The sequence below is a fragment of the Solanum tuberosum genome, unplaced genomic scaffold (genome assembly GCF_000226075.1).
Source record: "Solanum tuberosum cultivar DM 1-3 516 R44 unplaced genomic scaffold, SolTub_3.0 scf00226, whole genome shotgun sequence".
Classification (NCBI taxonomy): Eukaryota; Viridiplantae; Streptophyta; class Magnoliopsida; order Solanales; family Solanaceae; genus Solanum; species Solanum tuberosum.
The window spans coordinates 593,432-619,808 of NW_006239155.1; the positions used below are offsets into that span (position 1 = coordinate 593,432).

The window sequence follows — 26,377 nt, forward strand, 5'->3', positions numbered from 1 at the left end:
TATATATATATATATATATAAATAGATTAATAATTACACATATAATATTTAGGTTTACTATGTAGGCCGTAGGGTACTAGTAATTCAGAATTACCGTAATATTTAGGCCCATATCAAATTATTGTCATCCTATTTCACTAAAATTTAGGCATTAGATTTTACATTATAACTATAAATATCACATATTACTTGCACTTTCATGGAAAAAAAATTAGCTGGACTAGAATTAGCTACGCTAGTCAACTTTTTTACTTTTGCAGTTTGCTCTTTTTTCTTGCTTTATTTTAATTGTGTGCTATTTGCTTTTGAAATTTTTATCTATTTCTTTCTAAAAAGTTTTTTCATCATATTTTCCAGGTTTAAGAGATCTTAATTGAAGACATGAGTTGAATTGCTGGTTCAACCTTGATGCGATTTGTGTTTAGTGATAGTACTTTAGAGTTTAGAGTTAGTTTCATTGAAATTATTGATAGTATTGTGTTTTAATGTTTTACTCGTGATTATAATGGAAAGGATATTTAAGAGATTCAATATTATTACTTTTCCTTATATGGAATTTTTATTTTTTAAGCATGCAAATATAACTTTGATTATGTTATTAATTAGTTATGAAATAAGTTATAACCGAATAGCCAAACCGAAAAAACCAAACCGAAAAGAGAAAAACCGAACCAAACCAATTTTTTGGTTCGGATTGGGTTATACTTTTTCAAAACCGAAAACCGAAAAACCCAAACCGAATAACACAAAACCGAACCGAAAAACCGAATGCACACCCCTAGTTCACACTATCATTTGTTGTCTATAAATAGAGAGATTTCCTCTCATTTTACAACAACGGAAATTCTGAAACTCTTCTTCTTCTTCTTCTTCACAATTTAATATTAGTGTACCTTACTCATGTTGAATGGCTCACTGACACCATTGCTTATGTTACAAATCCTGATATGCATTTTACAATCATTAATTTATGCTTACGTTATTAAGGATAAATGATAGTATGTAATAATTTTCATTTTCCTTTACATTATTAATGTTTGTTACTACGTAATCTTGTATGTAAGATAATATAGTGTTTTAGCTTTAATGCCTGATAGATTTTAAGTATTATTTTATAAACTTCGTGTTATTAAATTTCCGCGCAAAGCGTGAATAATTTTACTAGTATGAAATATATCTAGACTAAAATCATCAATTATTTAAAAAAAAAAAAAAAAAAGAGTCCGGAAACAAAATTCTCACCGACCATTAGCCATGTGAAATGCCAAGTAGTTAAAAAATTTCTTGCATTAAATGCCAATGGAAAATTGATATCTTAGGACCCACTTCAACTATCCTCACAAGTTATATTTATTATTTACGCGGTTTTAATTTATTTGTTTGAAATTTAAAAAATAAAAATGACTATATTATTTTTATGGCTAAATTATAGATATATAAATTTAATATTAGCGAACTCAGAATTTTCATCAAGGAATGTCAATGGTTGTAGTTAATTATAATGAGGCTAGTAGAGCTTGAACACACATGCTCATGAAAATTTTGCAACTCCTTATCTAGTAGACTAAATTTTTAATTTATTTCAAGAGGTGTCAATACTTGTATATATATTTATTAAATCAAAATTTGACCTAATTTTCCGAGCAACAGGTGTCGTTTGACACTCTTAACCAAGGGTGGGTTCCGCCCCATAATTTATAGGCCAATAACTGAAAAGTTGTGTCTTTTTCTGTTGTCATTTTTCAAAAAATGACCTAGATGTGGTCTCTAAGTTTGTGACGTGGCTTCTTTTTCTCTACCCATCTCAAAAGAAAGAATAAACAAATATTTTTTTTATTTCTCATTTGATGTTCGATATTTATATTAGAATTTAATTAATTTGGGGGTAAAACACTCCCTAATAAAAACAACTCTATATTAGGAATTTAGGAGGAATCAAATTCGGGACATCTGATTAAGAATGAAGAAATATTTATCACTTAACCACAATTTTTATTGACAACATCACAAGTCACAAGAAATAAAGAAAGTTCTAACATAAGATGTTTAAGTTTTTTTTAAAAATAAATAAATAAATAAAATAAACTTTAAAATTAGTGATCGAAAACAAATCTAAGACATTTAAACAATAGATCATTTCATTAAGACTATAGATCTATTTAGAACTTACGTGTTATATACGGAGTAGTTAATAAGAGGAATTAATACTACTACATTATGCACTCCAGAAAGTTGAGTATCGTTTTCGTATCTTTTTTTTTTCTTTAATAAATATTGGAGATTTGTTTAGAATAATAAAAGATGGAAGTTGGAAAAATCCATTTAGGCACGTGTGGCCTGAATTACTTTGTCTTGTTCTTATGCTTGATGGCTGATTCCAATAATTCAACACCCTTCACTTCATCTTGTAAGTCTGGCATGACATAAATTTGAACAGATCAAAATAGATGTAGTAATTAAATCATGTTGTTTGTTTGGATTCTCTCTTTGTTTACGGGAAAAGTATGTATAAATACCTAAGGTAAGAAATGAGAATAGTAACTAAAGTGTTGTTATAAGATATTTGGCTATCCAACAACATGTACTAATCTCTCGCTTAGCTATAGATTTTGAGATTTCACTGAATATGTTATTGATGATATATTGTAAAAAAAAATTGTTTATGAAATGTGGTGGTTGACTAAAGTGGTGGTGTTTGCCTAATTGGAGTTAGGCTTAAATCAATTTAGTAATCAAGGTGTGATTTGGATTTGGTTCTAATATTGTTGATAATGGTCATGTGATGTCGTTTGGGAATAATAATAATAATGGTGCATAAGTAGTTGAAAAATAATTAATGTTCTCCTCCTCCGTAACAAATATTTTGGACCAAATATTTTTATTTAAAATGACAGATAAAAGTAATCAAAAGAAATAATTTGTCAAATTATAAATTTGTGATCGAAGACGGCCAAATATGAGATAGATTGTAGCTTCAATACAAAAAAAACGAATCTTGCTAATTTCCTAATATTGACACCACACAAATCTTCCTTTTTTGTTGTCTAGCTCTCTCGTGATCCAAAGCTAATTCAAATAAATATATGCTAAATTAAATATTGTCAAAATAAGCTTTCCTTTTCTTAAAAATAAAAATGCAAGTTTTAAATTTTGGAGGTCGGACAAACATGGTTTAATCAGCCAAAATTCCGGCAGCTGTGATGACTTTTTCTTGTACGTACAATTCACTTTCTTTCTTGGTTATACTTATTTTCCTTTAGGTTAAATCCAACTACAATAAAACTTTAGGTTAAATCCAACTATAATAAAAAGTCTTCCGTCAACGTAACTAAATCATCCAATTAAAAAAAACTATAATCTGTAATGGGTCATTTGGTATATGTGGTAATGATGGTACGTTGGGGATAAAATATAAGATTAACTTTATTTTATATTTGATTTGAGGTATTAACTAATTTCGAAATTATTTTATTCCACCATTTATACTAAATTACTATTTCATATTTTAAAAAAAAACATAATCTCACGAAATATATTATTTATAAAATATTTTTATTTATCTTATCCCGCATATCAAACCACGTGAGGATTTACCATTTCATTTTCTTTTGACCAAACCAAAATTCATGATCACAAATTTGGCACTTAAGCAATTGTTCCCAAAACCATTGATGATAATGGTGGGGTGGAATTATAGGATCCTCCATCTTTAACCATTTTTTTTAGTTTGACATTGAGAATCACAAAAATCATAGTAATAGGGAAAACTTTTTATTTAATGAGCCTTATATTAGCTTTGTCCACTTTTAATTATCATGTTGCGTTTTTCGAAAGTCAATTTGACTAATTTTCAAAGTTAAATTAGATTACATTAATTTAATATGTTAAACAAAAAAAATAGATATTCAAAAATTATACGAAAAGAACTATAAATTGTAATTTTTTTGCATATCAATATGATGAAAAAATATATCGTAACATGTTGGTCAAAATTCTTATCGTTTGACTCTAAAAAGGAAAACTATATTATTTATAAAATATTTTTATTTATCTTATCCCGCATATCAAACGACGTCAGGATTTACTATTTCATTTTCTTTTGACCAAACCAAAATTCATGATCACAAATTTGGTCACTTAAGTCAATTGTTCCCAAAACCATTGATGATAATGTGGGGGTGGAATTATAGGATCCTCCATCTTTAACCATTTTTTTTTAGTTTGACCTTGAGAATCATAAAAATCACAGTAATAGCCTAATAGGGAAAACTTTTTATTTAATGAGCCTTATACTACCTTTGTCCATTTTTAATTATCATGTTGTGTTTTTCGAAAGTTAATTTGACTAATTTTCAAAGTTAAATTAAATTACATTAATTTGATATGTTAAACAAAAAAAAATAGATATTCAAAAATTATACGAAAAGTACTATAAATTGTACTTTTTTTGCATATCAATATGATGAAAAAATATATCGTAATATATTGATTAAAATTCTTATCGTATGACTCTAAAAAGGAAAACTATGACAATTAAAAATGGATGGAGGGAGTATAAGTTATTGCCTTATTGGAGTGACTAGTTTCATTGGATGTTAAAATATTTTGAATATACTCTCTCCATTCATGTTTAATTTGATATATTTCTTAAAAATAATAAATAATATAATAATTTTATTATATGACCACTAATTATCAAGTTATCTAAATATTGGAAAATGAATAGTAATTGATTATAAGAATAAAATAGATATGAAATGATAAATAATCTCTTAATTTTTAAAAAATCAAACAAGTAAAACTGAACATCTATTTTCAATATAATGAACAATCAAAAATAGACCGAGAAAGCATACTTAATACTTCAATTAGACCATAAAAAAATCCTCAATTTAATACTTCCTCCATTTCAAATTATGTTATTTTAGCTTGAATGCGTCACTTAAGAAAATTACTCTTTCTCAGAAAGATAAACTTTTACCAACTTACCCTTAATAAATTTTTTTAAAAGACATAGTTATTTAGTAGTCTTTTTTTATTATGTAAAATTTTATTCATTTAAAAAAGGATTAGATTGTAAGAATATCATTAACGTTTGTATGATTATGTGAAATATTATTTATTTTGAAGTAAAATTAAAAGTATCATTATTTTAAAACAAAGGGAGTATTTTTTTGTCCCCTTATTTGTGGGGCAGTCCTTTGTATCTCTTTACCGAGAAATATAAATAGCTGAAACCAAATATACCTAACTTCTGCCCAAATTATTTAAAGCAAAACAGATCTTGCATTAAAAGTCATATCAAATATCTAAGATTTTTTTAAAGGGAAGTTTTTGGGGATGCAGCTTTTAAAATGCAAATACGTATAGTATATTTTATAATAATATTAACTTTTAGGTTCTGTTAAAATACTTTTTAACATGATATAAAATATAGTCTTTAATGACGAATGATATTTGTTCTACTGTAAAATACATATAACTTTAAAGATAATAGGCTGATTAAATTAAATAGTTAGTGAGAATGTAAGTTTGATGGTAATAATAATTTTTTAGTGACAAAAACTTACTATCAACTATAAAAAAAAAAAAAACATTTTTATGATAAACAAGTTCGTCAGAATTATTATGCATAGTCAAATTTTTGTGACGAATTGTAATTTATAACTGACAAAATTATTTATCATCAATAATCAAATTTGTTGTGGGTAAATTTGAAAGAAATAATCAATATGTTCATGATTATGTGAAATATTATTTATTTTAAAAAGATAAAAACACCACTAATTAACTGGATGTAGTAATTAACTTTAATCAGAAGAGAAGTACTCCCATGGGTGAAAATTGAGCATCTTAAGTCAAAGGGGGGGAAGTTGGTAAACCAAGGATTATTTAACTTAATTTGCATGGAATGCGCCAACAAACATGCTTCACATAATTTTAAAAAATCATGAGATATTTAAAGCTCAAATTCTCGAAATACCAAATATATTTCAATTTTTTAAGAGCTTAAAAAAATCGGTGATTATCATCATACTTTAAAGGGAAAAGAGTAAAAAATGCCCTCCTTTTATAGTTTGGCTAAAAAATGTTTTTACCGTCAATGCTTTGGTTCAAAATGCCCTTAAACTATGTGAAATGAACAAAAATGTCATCCGTTTGTGGTATGGCCCAAAAATGTTCTTGCCGTCAATACTTTGATCGAAAAATGCCCTTATTGTTATTTAAAGGGTCAAAATTCCTCATTTTTCAATAAATATATTATTTATTTTCTTTTTTACATATTCTTTTTCTAATAATGTTTTTTTTTTTTTAAATTAGCAAATGTTTATCTTACTTCAATTCAGAAGAAAATAAAAATGAAAATATTTCTTATTTTATCATCATTATTTTTTATCGTTATATAATTTAAATTAATGATGGATATACTATGATCTAATATATATGGCATATATTATCCGTCAAAAGGTTACATAAAGTTATTCTATTTTAATTGATAAAATGGATTAAGAAGAAGAAAAAACATTTCCTACATTTTTATTTGTTAAAGTGATTTTAGAAGAAAGAAAACAAGAATAATGTACTTAAATAATATTTTAATTAGGAAGAAGATGTGTTTAAAAAGAAATAAATAATACTCCATATTTATTTTTAAAAGGACATTTTTTTACTCATTTTATAACTATAGGGGCATTTCTGGATCAAAATATTGACTGTAAAGACATTTTAAAACCAAAGTTTTGATGATAAAGACATTTTTGAGCCAAACTATAAACGAAGGACATTTTTGTTCCTTTCACATAGTTAAGAAACATTTTTGACCATTTTCCTACTTTAAATAAAGAAGGAAAAACTAATTAATTAATTGATGCATACTCGTGATTACAACAAAAGTGTGATGTTCAACTAATTGTATTGTTTATTATTCGTGGTGATTTTACCTAATTAAGTTAGTGATATACAAATGTTATTTCATATTTTATTCTACATAAATCATTTTGCATAATTAGAGAGTATATATATATTAGCAGTTCGGCATATAATATGAACCAGATGTTGCATAAGCTATGTGTGAAACTATTTTTTCTTATATATGCAACCAGAGACGAATTTATAGCCTAGAAATAGAGCAAAATAGGGCAAATGAATTCGTTTTCGTAAAATTAGATAGTTTATGTACATATTTTCTAAAAATTGATATAATATTATTTGTTGGCATCCATCTTACAAAAAGGCTAAATGGTGCACTTGATTGAATGTTAAGTTATTAATCTAAAGGACTAGGGATCATTTCCCACATATTACATTATTATTTTATTAGTGGTACACCATATTCTAGAAACTCTCTAAATATGCCTATGCAATGCACCCGCCAATCTTACATTATATTACGTTGGATTTAATTTTGAGATTATCTTTGTTGTTTTTCAAAAGCTTTAATTTGCTCCAAATATTTTAATAAATAACCTCTAGGCTATATATAAAGGGTACTTAATATTTTTATTTTTTCCTTTTATGAGAAAAAAAAGAGAACACAAAAAGGGAAAAAAATTCGAACTTTGCACAACAAAATAGAGACAACTAAATCAAAACAATGGCCTAAAAATAGGGAAAATTGTGTAAAATGTAAATCAACCCATTTTTTATTTATTTATATATATTTATCGAAGACGTTTTTTTTTTTTTTTGATTTCCCACCTGGTGTCCGGTACCCACATTGGAGCTTGACTAACTCCGGATGCGTGCCGAAAAATTCCACATTGGGGATAAAACGCTCCCTAACAAAAGTGAATCCGTACCAAAGAAACTCGAACCCAAAACCTCTTAATTAAGGATGGAGGAGTACTTACCACCAAGTATATATGAAAGTTGTTGTCACGTTTAATTTGTACATAGTCGTAACAACAATAACAATAATAAAATACAATGGTACTATATTCAAGATAGCCACATATTTAAATCACGAGATCCATGCTGCAATAAACCGAGGTGCTAGACTATTAGCCTGCCTTTCGGACGGAATCAATAATTTTTATTTAGATCATATATTTATATTAAATTTTTTACTAGATATATATAAATAATTAGTTCTGAATTCAATAATCAAGATGAGTCATGAGAATTTATAAACTTAAATTTTGGCTTTGTGTAGATAGATTGCTCTGTCACGTATCGAAATGAAGAATAAAGGATATATTTTAGGGTCCTTTACACTTGTTTTTATTTTAAGTTGGTTTTTTAATTTTTGCTTCAGAAGATAATTAAGCATAAATTTATATTTTCATATAGTAATATTTTACCAGTTATATTTTGTGCCTTTGAAGAACTTATGCTCTATAAGAATGTCTTTTGCATTTTTTGACAATTCTTTAAATTCAATCTTTCCAAGGTAATATGTTTAAGATAAAAAAATTATAGACATTTATGTAGCATCTACATATTTTTAGTTTAAGATTGTAAGATTCATAAAAAAGTTTTTACTTAATAAAATTTTGTGTCAAATTAAAAATAAATTAATAAACGAATAAACTAAAATGGAGAGAGTAGTATGTATTGTGACAACTAGAACCATTGAATATTTTGTTGGGAGAATCACCCCTAAATTCTGCCGTGCGTAATTTAAGTTTAATTGGAACTTTAATGCGAGTTTCTAATACCGGGCGGAGAAAAAAACACTACAACCATTGAACATGAATGCGTTAAACGTGTGGCCCTGAGCTCTTTGTCTTTGTTACAAAAAATGAGAGATTTCCAAAAAATAATTTTATGAATTTGTCTAGTGGGCCTTTTTTTTGTTTTTGTTTTATTTCTCAACTTTAATTTACAATCCAACAAAAATTTCTTTAGTTTCAGTCTGATTCATCACCATGTAAGCCTCAACGTACCATCGAGAATTTACACTTTATTATTTATCACAAAAATCATCTTAATTATTTTTTGCTTTTTTTGGTTCTTAATAATTAAAGACAACGACAATGTAAAAAAAATTATAAATCAAGTTTATTTCTTCCTTTTCCAAAAATTGGTCCCCAACTCCGCCCCTACTAATAGCAACAAAACTATACGAGTATAAAAACAAGGGACGATTACGTGGCATAGTGGATTAAATGGCATTGTCCATAAATATTAATAGATGTGAACAATAAAATAAATTTTAAAATTTTAAACCCACGAATAAACAAAATAAATAAATTCATTTTATATTAATAAGAAGATCATTCGATAATTATATTAAGTCAAGGGATAAGCTAATAAAAATTAATATTAACAATTTAACTAATTTTAAATAGTGAACAATATAGTAAAGAAAAATACGAGACAAAAAATTATTTGATAATCACATGATTCATTGTCTCTATTCATATGAAATTGGTTACGGGAGCGGGATGGGGGTGGAGGAGTAAATTTCATCAAGGAACAATACGATAGTTGGACTTTTGTGAAGTCATATGATTTAACAATCTCAAACAAAATATTACAATTTAAAATAATTACAAAATAATATTTTAAAATTATCCATGCATGGCGCGTGTACATATATTAATTATCCTTTATAGTAGTTTTATAGGAGATATTTGTGGATATATTATTTATCATATATGCAAGTATAATTAAGTAGAGATATTATATACCTATGGATATAGCGTATTGTTATGTGCACTATACTATGTATTCCTCTATAGAAAAAGTACTTATAACGCACACAAATGCATTATAACTTACTGTTCTTATGCAAGTGGATATAATGTATTTCACTATGTTTTGAAATCAAAATGTTACTACGTTTCGTAATTATGCATATCTTGCTATTATGAACTTTTTTCCTAATAATAATAAAGAATGGGCTTTGGCCCAAATGCGCAGAGTGAAAGACGATCTATTACTTGGGTCCTTTGTTAGTCTCAGGCTTTTCCAGTGATGTGGGCTTCAACAGTGTTTGTCTTTAACAATTTTCTTGAATATAGTATGAGAAATTTTTCTAGTTTTATTGTCTAGATTGAGGTACATAGAAATTCAGTATTTGATGTTTATGAATTCTATTAGCATTTCACATTAATATACAATTATATTCGAGTTCACAATCATTTCTATTATATAATAAATAACTATTGGGTTCCTCCTTTGAATTAATATACATGCACTCTACATTTGTTACTATCGAGAAAGAAGATGACAAAATGATGAATAAGATTGAAATAGTAAGTAAAGACCCAAGTAACTGCTATCATAAAAGAGTTTTTATTTATTATTGCTAATACATGATAGAATTTGAACCCGTCGCTTCAAACTTGAAAATTACGGATCTCTAAATGAGCTAGTCCTCTATCTCAAATATACTTGGTTCAAAAGCTTATTTAACCTCTTTCTTTCTATTTAAAGGGCATTAATATTTAATTTCCAAATGAATTGTATAAAAACTCTACCATGACAATCCAACTTAGGATAAGAAGTTTCACATAGACAAAACACAGAAAAAATGTTGGATATATAAGTGAGTATGCCTTACACGCTAGTGACACGCTTTAAACCTGTTCGCGCCTAGATTCAAAGTGGACAATATAACTAGCGGACTGAACCGTTACACGTGATATTAGAGTTACTCATGTGTCAAGCTCGAGAGAGCCATTCCAGTGTCAACCCTGAGATTAAAAAATCAAATTTTCGAAACCTAGGGGGCTCTTTTGTATTTTGAAGAAACTAATGGTGGCACCACATAAATTTTCACATTTATATAGAAAATGGCGCGATATTCCTCTTTGAGCTCCAAACTGTATTCGCCGGCGATGGACTTCAAATGCTCCGATTCGGAACAGTGGAAGGAGGCCCTATCTTCTTACGGAGCCAGTATCGAGTCGCTTAACAAGCCTAACCTTGTCTCTCTCGATGATTTCTACCGGAATGAGCTTCCCGGCGTTCTCCGGCAACGAAACCCTAGTTACATCACAACTCCCGAACTCTCCAAGCTCATGCAATGGAAGCTTACAAGAGGCAAATGGAGGTTTCTACTTCTCTCTTCATCTAGTATTTGCCAAAATATATGTATTTACTTTTGTTAATTGCTATGGTATATTGATTGAATTATTAGTAATATTATTATGCGTAAGTATTCTGGTTTGTGCAACTTTTTTTGTAGTTAATTTTCTGTATTTTGAAGAATTACCTACATAATATGTTACTCCTTTCAATTTGTTTGTCTGGTTTTCAAGGTATACTTTTGAATCTTGTGGTCTTAGACTTAAGATACGTTAAATGTACCAAAATGACTTATAATTCCATGGTCTTAAACATGTCATGTAGAAAGTTAGAATTAAAGAGTTTTAAAAAAGGAAAAAGACATTCTTTTTGAAACGGACTAAAAAGAAAAGTAAGACAAGCAAATTGAAATGGAGTGAGTATATTAAGATGTGGTACTTAAGGCTATGAGAAAATTCCAAGTAACATATGATAATTGTCATTCAGGCCTAGGTTGTTGGATTTTGTATCATCTCTGGACGATGCTGTTGTGAGATCTGCTTCGGAGAAGGCATTTCAGTCTCTACCTGATATCTCAAAAGCTATTTCGGCACTCACTGTCTTGAAAGGCGTTGGTCCAGCTACTGCCTCTGCTGTTCTGGCTGCTTATGCACCGGATATTGCACCTTTTATGTCGGATGAAGTAAATTTGTCATGGCCTTATTGCTATAGAAAACTCTATTTGATTCTCTGTAATATTTTGTTAATTGAAGTGTACTAAAATGTTTGATTTATGTGAAAATGCTGTTTTGATAGGCAATGGTTGCTGCAATTGGTAACTCAAAAGACTATACTTTGAAACAGTATCTAGTTTTAGTGGACAAATTGCAGGCAAAATCCAAGGTTAGCTAGACTTTTTCTCTATGTTTTAGGTATAATGATGCTTTCAACTGGGTGTTGCTTGCCTATTTTTTGAGAATGAGATCATCAAATTGCTCTAACTGGAACTACTTTCATTTGATTCATTTGGAATACGTGACAGAGGGACTAAATTTCAGTGTAATGTAGAACATAGATTACGGCTGGTTCCTCCATTACAAATATGCACATCTCTTTTTGTCATCTAAATGCCTGCCTGATTGTGAACCACACAATATTCCTCTAATTTCTCTATTATAAAGCCGGAAACTTTTTTGTAATCTTTCTGATTCTAGCTTCCATCTGAAAGTTTGGTTGAACAAAGATGCTTTTTCTTCCTAGTTTCAGAAGTTCACTTGATTAGCTATGACAGTAATGCTTATGCATGGATATCAGCCCATCGTTGTCCCGTTTCCTTAGTTGTACGTCGTTTAGTATGTGGTTTTCTGCTTTCACAATGCACGTGTATCTCATCATTTAGTTTGTGATTTATCCCTTAAATTCCACTCAAGACCACCTCTTTTTTGGTCTTCACTCAAGACCAAATCCCCAGAGGATAGAAATTAATAATCTGCTGTGTAGACTTTGTTTACATGCATGCCATGTGCAGATGAAGCCGCTTGTTCCTCTGCTGTTCATTCACCAGGATATCAAAGAATGCTAAACCCCCCTCCCCTCTCCTATGTTTCATGGCTCATGGTCATGCCTCAGACATCCTTCCCTTTGGATGAAGAAAACCATTTTTAAAAGAGAAGCTCTGTCTATGCTGGTGGGGGGGAAGCGGTCATTATGAATTTGTGATCATAGGTTTGGCCTCAATAGAGATGAAAAAAAAGATTCTTTGGCAAGTTGCCAGGTAAGATTTGCGTCGGACTTGATGAGATGGTGAAGAATGAAGAGGCAATATTTATGTGATGACCTGAAGTAATTTTATGGTGTTCTGGAGTTGAACTGATTTTCGTATGCTGATTGATTCCACAAGTTTGGATATCAATAATATTGTGAAGTAAAAATATGTATAACTAAGACCTGACTACCTAAGCCATTAATTTTAGGAAAGATTTAGAGTTTGTATATTTTGAGAGGAAATGTCTCAAGATTAAACACGGGCTCTTTTACACAATGCTAAGTAGCTTTTCCGTGAACCAAATCAAAAGCTTTTTAGTGTTTGTAAGTCGTTTGAACTTTTATGCTGAACCCATGGTACATTGTTTATTATTGCCTCTGAAGTGGAGGACTATCTCATTTCATGTTCCTTTGGCAATTGCTTAATAGGAGTTATCAGCAAAAGGAGACGCTTTTACTCCATCAGATGTTGAACGGGCACTGTGGAGTTCTGTTGTGGGTGCCAAATCAGGTGGGTTGTCAGAAGAGCCTAAGGATGTCAACTCAAAGCGGAAGTCCAAGAGGAAGCGCGCATAGTGACTTTGATGATGCTGGTTGAGTTGACGAGTTCAATAGGTGTTGATCAATCAGTAAGTTCAAATCTGTTTTTGTTTTTAGGGATTTTAAACTGCTTGTATATATTGCTAATGTAAACCCTTAAAGGAAGTACTTGTTAGTTGTGTTTCATGTGTTTTAGGCATACAATCAATGTCTATAGCACTGCTATGAACTATCTATCCTATCAACTGATTATAACTGTTGAAATTGAAAATCAAATAACTTGGACAACTGATAACTTTGTGTAATCTATAAGCTACTAGTGTAGAAACATTCTACACTAGTGGTGTGATTTTATTGAATATAAGTAGTGCAGTGTCAGGATTCGAATTCTGTCGAGAAAGTGATTACAATTAGGATTTGTGTGAATTGGAAAGTAGATATGCAACGTCTTTATTGATTTGGTTTAGCTGGCATACTTGAAAAAGGTAAAGGGTAAGTGAATTACAGATAGAGTTTCATGTGATAAGCATGGAGGACTCATGTCTTCCTAAAGCATATCTTCCTACTCTTTTTTTTTTTTTGGTTTTCCCACACGGTGTCCGTAGCCCACATTGGAGCTCCGACTAAATCTGGATCGCGCTCTGTTCTATAGGCTCGTACCACTGTATCCTTGATTTCTATCTTCTTATTCAATGAAGGAAGGAAAATAGTTTCCATTTGTTTTAGTTTGGACTCATTCTCTCATTGTTTACATTCCCATTCAACAACAAGAAACCGTTGAATGAGGACAAATGGGCCAAGTTTAGTTGTCGCCGCCTTACTACATCCTGACTCAGCAACACCTTCTTCATTACTTTAAACAATTTTAATATTAATAATAGTATATACTTATATAATTCTGAGAGAAAATGATCAAAATGGTCCTTGATGTATTGGTGTTGCTTTATTTTGGTGCTCAATATATTTTAGGTGATTGAAATAGTCCTTCATGTATGACAAAATGTGTTCAATTTAGTCTTTTACCCTAAACTTAACATTTTACCCCCAAAATTGTTAAATATAACAGTGGGGCCCACAGTTATATTTAACAATTTTTGGGATAAAATGTTAAGTTTAGGGTAAAAGACTAAATTGAACACATTTTGTCATACATGAAGGACTATTTTAATCACCTAGAATATATTGAGGACCAAATAAAGCAACCCCAATACATCAAGGACCATTTTGATCATTTTCTCATAATTCTGATTTCAACATTTTAATAAGATGGTCTTGAAGTAATTATGAAGTTATGATTAATATATTGTTTTGAAGTAATGATAAAGTTGTGATTATTGTGACTGATAGATCATGAATATGAATAGTCAAATCAAGTGCACATATGAAACATTCATACAAAAAATACATATAAATATTACTTTTTCGTTTCATTTTATTCGGCACGAAGTTTAAGAAAGCAAAAAAGACTTTTAAAATTTGTGATCCAAAATGAATGATAGAAATTTGTGTGGCTGCAAATCATTTCATCAAGGATAAAATATATATTTTATAGTCAAATTGTTACTTAATATAGAAATGTGTCATTCTTTTTAGAACTGATTAAAAAGGAAAGTAAATCACATAAATTGGGACAAAGGAAGTAATTAATTGACATCATAGTTGCTAAGATGAGATTTTTCTTCATCTGAAAAGCAAAAAGTATAAATAGCATGAAATATGGAGACTTTAATTTCAAAACAATTAAATGAACGTACTCTATCATAACGTTCAATGTTTCCAATTCATCTAGTACCCACGAAAAGTCCAAGTTCATCAAAGAGGAAACATTCTAAATTCGTAGAAATTACAGAGTTAAAGAATTATTGCTTTATTCAATATATATAAAATTTAGATAATCTGTTTTTCAACTCAACTTCGATTAGACCATAAATTTTGGAGTTGAAATTTAAAGTTATGCTTGAACATGCATTTTGTTTGATTTTTTTTCTTCTTTGAAATTTATGAGTGAAAATCCTAAAAATTCTTTTGAAATATTTGAAGATCAAATTTTTAAATTTATGATCATACACTTGCTAATTATAATTCAACAACACATTTTTAATTTGAATTTATCACTTATAATTTGATTTTGAACACTGTACTTGAAATACAATTCTTTCTCGAATTCTTACATAATTGCAGAATACTTTATTCATCGATCTGACTTTATTTAATTTCGAAACTTTCAAGAAATTCTTATTAATACCGAGCTGGTACCAAGAAGGCGAACAAGACGAGGCCCACGAAATTGTCCAAGGGCCCTCTAGATTACGTGGCGGTGTCTCATTGGTTTAATCCATAAATAAAAGCGCTGTCCCGCGTAAATTTCAAGTAACCCCCTGCATTTTCCTCAAATTTACCAGAATGACTTACTCCGACCGGAAACACCGTCGGAACCATAAAACCGCCCCTCTTCTGCCTCAAAAGGATGCCGCTTTCAGTCACTCCGAGGCCGGATTTGATGGAGCTTCCTTTTCCGGCGCCGTCTTCAACCTCTCAACTACAATTGTCGGTGCCGGAATCATGGCACTTCCGGCTACACTCAAGCAACTTGGTGCAATTCCAGGTCTTATTGTTATCATCCTTGCTGCTATACTGACGGAGAAGTCGATTGAGATGTTACTGAGGTTCACCAGAGCTTCCAAGTCTGCCTCCTACTCTGGCCTCGCCGGCGATGCGTTCGGTGGCTTTGGTCGTACATTGTTGCAAGCTTGTATCGTGATCAACAATCTCGGCACCCTTGTTGTCTACATGATCATAATTGGTACTCTCTCCGGTTTCTTTTTGTTTGTTATTACTTTTTAATGTGTTTAAAAAAAATACATTTTTATCTTTTAGTCCACTTTTTAATCTCTCCAATTTCAACTTTGCACGTGGCATGTTTAAGATCACGAGATTAAATGACATTTTGGTACCTGCAGTGTTATCTCCATTTTGTTACTAGTTGCTAAATCTAGTAGCTCTGGAGTTATCTGTGTAGGCTAATGAAAGTGGTCTGTTTGATTGCAGGAGATGTTTTGTCTGGGACTTCGTCAGATGGGGTGCATTATTCGGGTGTGACGGAAGAATGGTTTGGCCAACATTGGTGGAATTCGCGCTCCAACTTACTGCTTCTTACTACACTCCTTGTTTTTGCTCCTCTAATTTCATTCAAACGCGTTGGTGAGCATTCATCATGTTATTCTTGTTTTACATCCTTACTATGAATTGTGACATGGATACTTGAAAAAAAGAGAAAAGTAGGTTGATGTAGTGAACTTGCAAAAATGGAAGTGATCTGTATTTTGTAGTCACAAATATGGAAAATTTCTCAAATGCATTTGATGATTGTCATCTTCGAAATGTTATGTTTTATAGCTCAAACCAAGTTAAACTGTCATCCTTGGAATTTCTGAAGTTACCTAAAATACTGATATAACATAGCTAATCCCACTGTGAATCAATGTGACACTATAAATTTACTCTTCATGCTAGTATTCTCCCCATTCCTCCCCACTTTCTTTCCCAAACAATCTTGCTCTGCATCCCAAAGTTTCCTGTTTACATTCCAGTTATACATTTGTCGAGTAAAACTGAATTTGTGTATTTGGATTGGTATATTAGGTATTGCTTGTAATGGTGCTTCCTCTTGAAAATATTTATAGCACACGCTTGATACTGAATATCAATGAAACACCTTTAGCAATCAAAATGAAATTGGTATATAGAGTATCAGGTGTTATTTTATGTGTGTCCGACACATTTTAATGATACCACACCCTCCATCCAAAAGTTGTTTGTCCATCTACAATTTGACTGGATTATAAAATCATTAAAATGAAACATTTGCTTAGCATTTGTTGGGTCATTGTATTTCTTTTGAATGGTTAGAGAGTAGAAAAGGATGAATTTGTGAAGCGTAAAATTGAGGCTCTTAAAACTTTCATGGTATTTAACAAATTTACAAATGCCTTTGGCTTAAGGTTAGTTAACAACAATTAGAAACAACCCTTATCTTACCTTATCAAAAAGAATAAGAAAAAAGAAATCACCCAAAATGTAAAAACAGGACAAGCATTTCAAGACAAAGGGAGTTTTGCATAGGTTTTAATAATCATATTACATAAGTGAGTTTATCCTTACTGTATAAGAACTTGAACTGAGATAATTGCTTCTTTTCATTAGCTGCTCTCCATGAGTCTATGACTGACTTTTCATTTAGATCCAAATTTTGTTCGTAAATTTTGACAAATAGAGGAGTGTTATTTTCTCCTGACAGAATTACGGTCACAAGTTAACAAAAAGTAGTGGGTCACATGGAATGGAAGTAGGGAGTAAGTTTCTATATCATGAATTTTGACAAATTAATGACAAACAGGTTCTTTTCCTTTTTGATAAAGGCATTTCTCCTCTTTTTACATTCATAGGGAAAAGGTGTGTTAACAGATTAACTCTAACATGAGTTGAAGGATTTACTTCCAATCTGTGAGTGTATTGGTTGTGAAACTCATCTTTAAGTTGATATTGGATGTGTCTTATTAGCTACATGTGACTTCATAAGTATCAACAAGTATGTTGTGGTAAATATGATTAAGGGATCATTTACCAAATTATGAAAATATGAAGTAGAAGGGCATCTGGTGTTTGGTTACACTTTACCCAAGTTATAAGTTATAACCGCTTAAAGTACAATAATTTCGTGAAATTTTCAATGTACAACCTCTTCCACTATGTCCAGGTTCATAAGGTTATTAACTTATTATTGCATAATCATGCAGTCTAAGTTCTTATGATGTAACATCGCCTTTACTGAAGGGGGTGTTTCTCCTTGTCTATGGGATAAAATTTGGTATATTGCATGTTGTCCAGTTACTTTTGGGAAGTGTATCTGAATCAGCCAGCAATATGATATTACACCATCATTATACTTGTTTCTCTACTTTTTAGATGGTATACTTGCGTTGCCTGTGAATGCACTATCTGCACTCAGCCACTAATATGCATTACTTCTTTTATTGTATTGGGCAGATTCATTGAGATACACATCAGCTTTGTCAGTCGCTTTGGCTGTTGTATTTGTGGTGATCACTGCTGGAATAGTCATTGTTAAGTTCATTAATGGAAGCATTGGGATGCCCCGCTTACTGCCTAAACTTATTGATCAGGCGTCTTTCTGGAAGCTTTTCACAACTGTTCCAGTACTTGTTACTGCCTATATTTGCCATCACAATAGTAAGTTCTAGCTGCGCTTCATCACTTACACTGTATTTTGTCAAAGAATATCGTTAGTAACAACCCCCTTGTTATCACTCCTTAGTTATCCAATAGTTACTGCAGTAATTTCTCTTTAGTAGCAGTTATTTTCCTGTAATAGTGCAGTTATTTTACAGTGCAGTTATTTTCATGTAATAGTGCAGTCTTTCATTCCAGTTAAGTTAGGAAGTCATGTCCTAGTTTCTAGGGGTAGTTATTTTATAAGTATTGTATTTAAACTATCTGGTGTCTGAGAAAATATAAGCAGAAAATTATTCAAGTCTTTGAGTACTTCAAACTCGAGATTGTAGGTTCTCTCTTAACGAACCAATACCATAGGTCGTACGAAGAAAACATTTGATTTCACACTACAACGCCCCATAACCAGATCCATATCAGGGGACCATAACACCCCTCTGTGATTAAGCAGATATATAATGCAATTTTCCTTTTTGATGTGATCTTAATACCCAAATCAAGCTGAGGACGTTTCCTCAAAAGCTTTTATATGACATGCTTTAGGCAACAAGTCTCCTTGTATCCAAGGGAAACCAAGATATCTGAGTAGTGTCTAGGTTTTCTTTGTCATACATTTTCCCCAAGTGTCTAATCTACATCTTAGTGAGCAGCTCTTTCAAGAGCTTCAAGTCATGCATGTCTATTCAGGTTCGTTGAGGACATGTAGGCATTCCTCTATGTGTTTCTCTTGTCGACAAAATTTTCTTGTTTAATTTTTTTGAAAGAGCTTTGTCCTGAAAGATCAAATCTTTACTCATGAACCTGGACATAGTGGAAGAGATTGCTCATTGAAAATTATTGTATTTTACGCAGTTATAAGTTGGGATGGAACATCAGATGTACTTATACTTCATATTGTTATAATTTGGTTTACCACCACATTACATCACTTGCCCTAAACCTCACCTCCTAGACATGGTTTTATCCTAATTGTCAGTCTTGATAAATGCTCAATGACTGGCCAGAAATTACTAGTAAAAAGTACAAAACTTTAATACTTGTTTGATGAATGTTGCAGTACATCCAATAGAGAATGAGCTAAGAGATGGCAGCCAGATGAAGTCAATAGTCCGTACTTCAATTGTGTTATGCTCAACTGTATACATAGCAACCAGCTTTTTCGGATTCCTTCTCTTTGGTGATCATACCTTGGATGATGTACTCGCCAACTTTGATGGTGAACTCGGAATTCCTTACGGCTCATTACTTAATGATGTGGTGCGAGTGAGCTATGTGATCCACTTGATGCTCGTTTTCCCAATTGTCTTCTTTTCCCTTCGCCTCAATATGGATGGCCTCTTTTTTCCCTATGCAATTCCTATTGCCTATGATAATCGCAGATTCTTTTCGGTCACAGCAGCTCTCATCTGTCTCATATTTTTGGGAGCAAATTGTGTACCTAGCATCTGGGATGCCTTCCAGTTTACTGGTGCCACTGCTACTGTCTCTGTTGGTTTCATTTTTCCAGCTGCTATTGTCCTTAGGTGAGTACCATCTTCCCTTTTCAACTACTTATCTGTAATCATCCTCACATACTCAAAGTTAATTCTCCATGTTTGCCATTGATCACAGGGATACACATGGAATTGCAACCAAGAGGGACAGGCTAGTGTCATCGGTCATGATATTGTTAGCTGTTTCCTCAAGTAGTGTGGCAATCTGCAGTGACATTTACAGTATTTTCAATATTGGAGTTGAAGCTTAGAAGAGCGCGATAAAGTTGGATTCTTTGGCTATTTAAGGTTCATTGTCAATTGTACTTTCGGGTAAGTTAACTGATTCTTTGGTTCCTGATTGATGATGCCAAGTTAATTCCAAGAGAATATGAATATCAACTGGAAGATACATGATGCAGGGATCGGTCTATGTTCTGTACAGCACAGAAAAATGGCTAACATAACGAAATTGAGAGCGTTTGTATCAGCAGGTTCTTGTCAACTTTTCTTGATACAACTTTCACATAGTTGTAACTTTACATTTAAAGATATGGAAGATCTCAGCAGCTAAAGTTGTTTGTTATACTTTAGTCTTATTTACATAGTTTACTTTAATCCTTTTGTGCTATAAAGTAAAAAAGATGTACTACGAAATGTTTGTGGAGATCAGCATAATGTATTAGCTAAAATCAAGATAAAAATATACCAAAAGGAGGTCATGTTCCATACATAACATGATATCATCTATCTTGGTTATAATTTTAAAACTGTAATCCTAAGATCACTTTGTTTTGAACTAAATGACCCTGAATATAGATTTTTACAACAACAAAAACAAAACTAGTACTTGTATAGGTCTAACAACCCATTCACAAAAGCTAATATAAATATACAATTTTGATTCTATGTTGGGATGTTCAATGATAAAAGTCATTCATCTTGTAAGAAGAGTGATAGAGTAGTATATGAAAGGAAAGGACACACATATGATATTCATCGATCTAAAGAAGACGTACATCAGCCTTAAAGCTCATTTTTATTTGTTTTAATGATGGATATATTAACGCGATAAATTCAAGATGAGATGCCATGATATATGTTATTTATAGATGATATTGTTCTAATAGATGAGATTTACAATGGAGTTAATGATAAGTTCAAGATTTAGAGATAAATTCTAAAGTTTAAAGAGTTCATGTTGAACAAGACGAAGAAAGAATATGAACTTAAACGAAATCCACGTGCTGCCCATCCCTTCCTGTTTAAAATTTGCCCCTCAAATTCAAACTCTCAGTGCCAGAAGTGTTGAGAGGCATGCAGATCTTGCTGGCATTATTATTAGCTATTTTGTCAGGCATTGTCCAACATTTTTGGTATTTTGTAATCTAAGACATGAAGTGTAAGAGAATTCCAAAAAGAACAGAGAACAAATTAAAGAAGAGAAAAACTAAGTGTTAAGAAGGCATTGACATGCGTGCCAAATGTTTGCATCAACATATATGAAATTATGAACATTCACAAATTTGTCACAAATGTGCCAAAATAATTTTCAACCGCTTTAAAAAGTGCTTTTAGACTTATTTTTTCTCCATTAGTTATCCAAATTCATCATTTGGAATTTACCCAAAACCTTATTATTACTTATTAACTTGTGACTCATGACATTATTCTACCATGTGTCTATTATTCTAGCTTCGTCATCTTATTCCAGCATGCCAGGAAAAGCATGTCACTTCCACTCATTAAGTTGTTGACGGATAAAAATTATGAGAGATCAGAATTCAAATTATAACCAAAAAAAAAAAAACGTAAATTTTGATAAGCAAAATTATTTAGTATCAATGTTGAAGAAGGTAACTGATGATGAAATATTTGAGATGCGTACAAATAAGTTCAAATACCATTCTCATCATGAAAAGAAAAGCATAGTGTTGCTATTATTTTATATTTACCTAGCTCCTTTTTTATTTCCACAATCATCTAAATAGAAAAAAAAAATCAAAGATGAAGCTTTTTCCACTTTTTAAGTTAAGAATCTATTAAAAATAATTAATATATCACACATAAGATAATATTGTGGAATTACATGAGATATATTTTTGTTACATCAATTTTTTTAGACAATTTCAAATTACTTTCTTTTAGCTAAGATCAGTGTTAAGTGCGTATATATATAATGAAGGTGACAAAAAATTATGAGAAATCAAAATTAAAATTAAAACCAAAAAAAAAAAAACGTAAATTTTGATAAGCAAAATTATTTAGTATCAATGTTGAAGAAGGTAACTGATGATGAAATATTTGAGATGCGTACAAATAAGTTCAAATACCATTCTCATCATGAAAAGAAAAGCATAGTGTTGCTATTATTTTATATTTACCTAGCTCCTTTTTTATTTCCACAATCATCTAAATAGAAAAAAAAAATCAAAGATGAAGCTTTTTCCACTTTTTAAGTTAAGAATCTATTAAAAATAATTAATATATCACACATAAGATAATATTGTGGAATTACATGAGATATATTTTTGTTACATCAATTTTTTTAGACAATTTCAAATTACTTTCTTTTAGCTAAGATCAGTGTTAAGTGCGTATATATATAATGAAGGTGACATCTCAACTATCTAATTTCTTCCGTTAACCTCAAATCAAAATAGATTTTCATATCCCACTGAATATAAATGTTGCTAAATTTAATCTCACGTGTCTTGTTTCATTATTACAATAATTTTCTTTTTCTTTTATGTCAAAGATCAGAAGCTACGTACAAATTTTTATTTTTGTCTCAATTATTTTTAATAGCAATGACTATGTATTTAATCAGCATCACTAGATTTTCTATGAAATAAAAATTCTTATATTCGGTATGTACATGTTCTAGGGCCTCAAATGAGTATTCTTCGCTAATAATTATCAAAGGGAACTTGGTAGAGAATAATTTATCATTTTCGAATTGATCGAGACAGTAAATTTTAGATACTCAATAAGTCTTAGTAGCATGATATGCTATACTACCTAGCTGTTAATTGTGATATAAAACTAAATTCGATGCACAAATATTTTTAATATTGTTTTTTGTTTCTATAACTATGAAGTATTTTGTGTTAATGCAGGAATTGTGTAATTTAAGTTGTTTATTCTAACGCTAAGTTTAATAGTGAGTATATAGCTTGTACTCGTAACCTACACATCACATAAAAATTAATTTTATCATTGCTCAAAATTGAACTCTCTTTACTAAAAATAAAGGTTTTTCTTATCGCGAATCAATTGAAAATTTGTGTACTTAAACATGATTTTCCCACGTATTTTCCATTGAATCAGCTCTACGAAAGAATAAATAGTGGGAAACAGACTGAAATATCGAGAATCTTCCTAATCTTTCTCACCAATTTAATCAAAATATCTGTAAAAATACACACAAACATATTTCAAATAAATACTAATTTTTATAGCGATGTCTATTTGTAGAAAACCCAGCTGTAGATGCCATAAACAAGAAGACATTAATAAGTTGTCCTTCAATTTATATTGAGATGTCTTTTCCCAACATCTCATGATGGTGATAACTTTAATTAGCTACTACTACTAGAGTAATTAGCTAGTAGATCTATAGCTTAATCATGTAATAATCCTCCAAAATTAGTACACCAAACTAACTAAATTTGCTTAACTGGAGATTTGAAGTGTGGGGAAAAAGATTTAAAAAAAGAAAATAAAAAGTGAACATTCATATCTCCAATGGACAACAACAACTATTTTGGCCTTCATTTCGATTTCTGGCCACGTGTTTAATTTTTATCGCATCATATTAGTTGTCAAAAATAAAATAAATCTATAGGAATATAGTGAATCTATTCGAATTATTTGAGTCTGTTAATTTTGAATACCGAATAATTAAGAAACTGACTAATATGACATAATTGGACAAAACATTTGTGATGTTCTTGAAAAGCTTTTTTCAGATTATTTTTGGTTTTGATTAGTAAGGTGGGATCACAGGATTTTTAAAATTAACTATGAAATTCGTTCTAATATATCGCTAATTGTCCATAGCTAATACAATTATTTTATAATCTATTATCAAATCGGATTAGTGATAGATTTTTATTTTATATCGACAAAAGTTGTCTTTGGCTAATTCATGTTATTTATAGTGTCATGGACGGGTGCTTTTATGTGCTAATTTTGATTATTAAAGTTAGTCAATAAGTAATATTTTAGTTAATGTTGATTGAAACAAACGACATGCTTCAAGTATTAAAATATTTGTTAAAATAAAATATAAAAAATTGACTTGCACCTACGAAAAATGTAAGACATTTTTAAAAAAACATTTCTTTTAAGAGATTACTTTTGAAATTCAACTTCTAGAAAATATTTTCATTAATTAAGAAAAAATATCACTCTCATTTCAAACACGTACTCAGCATTTGAAGAAGTTCATATTAATTGAGTTCACGATGATTGTACATTATTATTATTATTGCATTATTTTGCTAACGTGGCAACATTTGTATCGTCGATTTCAGTAAAGGTGGACTACATTTTTTGTTTAAATTAAATAAATGATATATTTAAATAAAATAACAAATTCATACTACTATTCTGTTTGTTGAAGTCAATCCATTGCATCTGATAATTAAATTTTAGTTGCAATATTCGAATAACAATAGTTTCTTACGTGATGTCCACTAATTTGGCATAAACCCTTTGAATATTACCCTAACACAAGTCAAAATAAAAATGTCCTCTCGTTTATTATTCCTTTTCAACCAATAGAAAAAAATAATTATGTTTGGATGGTTCAATAGGATCAAGAATTTTCAAGAATATTTGAAAAGAGGAAAGCGCAAGCGAATTTTCTTTTAGTTATTGTATTATGAATTTGATTTATTATAATCAGAACAATTATTTAGATTTTATGTCTCAATCTACTTTTCACTATAATAAAGAATAGTATCAAACTAGTGATTTGTTGTGGTAATATTTGCAAGGTATATGATACTGTACAAGTTGAATATAACGAGGTTGTCATCAAAATATTGAAAATTTGTTGACCATAATTCTTATATTATAAAAAAAATAAAGAAATTAAAAAGGGAAACAAAAGGAGTAGGCATGATTTAAATATGAGCAAAAAATAATAATACCAACCAACAACCCCAATAATAAAAAGAAAACCAACATAAATCATACAAACGTCAAGATATTGAATTTTTGCATATTAGTAACTCCTATTTAACATTAAATAATCAAAAAAAGTTGGTCACACCGACAAAGAAAATAAATATTAATCAAGCTCTATTATTTCCATTTCAATAGGTCGCAATCATCCCCACATTAAAATTAACTTACACGTTGTTGATTTTGACAATCATTGCAAATTTTATTTAAGGATTTCAAAATTGTGTTGTTTAAGACTCAATAATTTTTCATATGTGATGCATAAGTAGACATGATCACACACTAATTTTTTGCACCAATAAAATTTCCCACTCAATTTATAAATTATTATACTCCACTAATAAGGTCGTTGAAGGAAGCTTAAGAGCAACGATAAATTATCTTCGTGTCACTTTATAGGTCATGAGTTGAGTCGTGAAAATAGTTACTAATGCTTGAATTAGGTAAATTGTCTACGTCATACCTTTTAGATTCAGCCTTTCACCCGACTTTCAAACATAATGTTTTGTACACCAGAAATATTCTTAGTAAAGTCGTACTTAACACGATTTGTTTTATCTTTTGCTCATTATTTAAAAATTAATCAAAGGCATTAAAAGTGTGATGTGGTCATTGGCCGTGGAACCCAAACGGGCAAATTAGAAAAAGACAACTTTAGATGTCACTAATCATTGTTTAATTGGATAAGCAAGTAAAGTTATCTGTTGTTAATTTATTAAACAATAAATTAGGACCCCTAGATGTATAATTGAGGTATCCAGTTGTACAAAGCTAACAGTAATGATGAATATAATCTTGAGGATTAATATGTTGGATTAATTTAATACTCTATGGTTTTCAATCAATTAGTTGACCCTACACGCTTTGGATCCCCTAATGAAGCATTTCATATACTACTTTTGCTTTCACTTTTTCTTGTATAATCTTCTATACATTGCAACATTAAATTGGTTACATACTTATATACTCTCTCAATTCAATTTATATAGTGGAAGATTTTTGGCACAAACTTAATTAATTGCTTTTTTTACTAAAAAAAATTGTAATATTAAATCTATGATAAGAAAACATGAAGGTCAAAGATTAAGATAAAATGTTAGGTAATCAAATCTCTCTTCTCGGAGGAGAAAATGGTTCTAGCTTAGAATATTTTGTTAATTTTCTATCTTTTTTTTTTTTTTTTTTTTTTTTTTTCTTTTTTTTTT

The 26,377-nt window shown here is 30.3% G+C and overlaps 2 protein-coding genes across 4 annotated transcripts; both read left to right on the forward strand.

Moving 5' to 3' along the window:
- Nucleotides 1-10,720: 10,720 nt before the first annotated feature.
- LOC102579460 (uncharacterized) lies at nt 10,721-15,574 on the forward strand. Of its 2 annotated transcripts, XR_001474629.1 has the most exons (5): nt 10,721-10,999; nt 11,461-11,656; nt 11,770-11,856; nt 13,147-13,346; nt 15,487-15,574. XR_001474629.1 is itself a non-coding variant. In XM_006356768.2 (4 exons), the coding sequence occupies exons 1-4, from the start codon at nt 10,740-10,742 to the stop codon at nt 13,291-13,293; spliced, it is 690 nt and encodes a 229-aa protein (XP_006356830.2). In that variant the 5' UTR covers nt 10,721-10,739; the 3' UTR covers nt 13,294-13,482. The 2 variants fall into 2 exon arrangements, 1 of the variants encoding a protein (XP_006356830.2); XM_006356768.2 differs by lacking the exon at nt 15,487-15,574 and having other exon boundaries at nt 13,147-13,482.
- A 61-nt stretch (nt 15,575-15,635) lies between these two features.
- LOC102579786 (sodium-coupled neutral amino acid transporter 5-like) lies at nt 15,636-20,565 on the forward strand. Of its 2 annotated transcripts, XR_001474627.1 has the most exons (6): nt 15,636-16,060; nt 16,306-16,458; nt 18,304-18,507; nt 19,565-20,030; nt 20,119-20,312; nt 20,402-20,565. XR_001474627.1 is itself a non-coding variant. In XM_006356769.2 (5 exons), exons 1-5 carry the CDS (start codon nt 15,661-15,663, stop codon nt 20,249-20,251), a joined length of 1,356 nt encoding a protein of 451 aa, XP_006356831.1. In that variant the 5' UTR covers nt 15,636-15,660; the 3' UTR covers nt 20,252-20,565. The 2 variants fall into 2 exon arrangements, 1 of the variants encoding a protein (XP_006356831.1); XM_006356769.2 differs by having other exon boundaries at nt 20,119-20,565.
- The last annotated feature ends 5,812 nt before the right edge of the window (nt 20,566-26,377 follow it).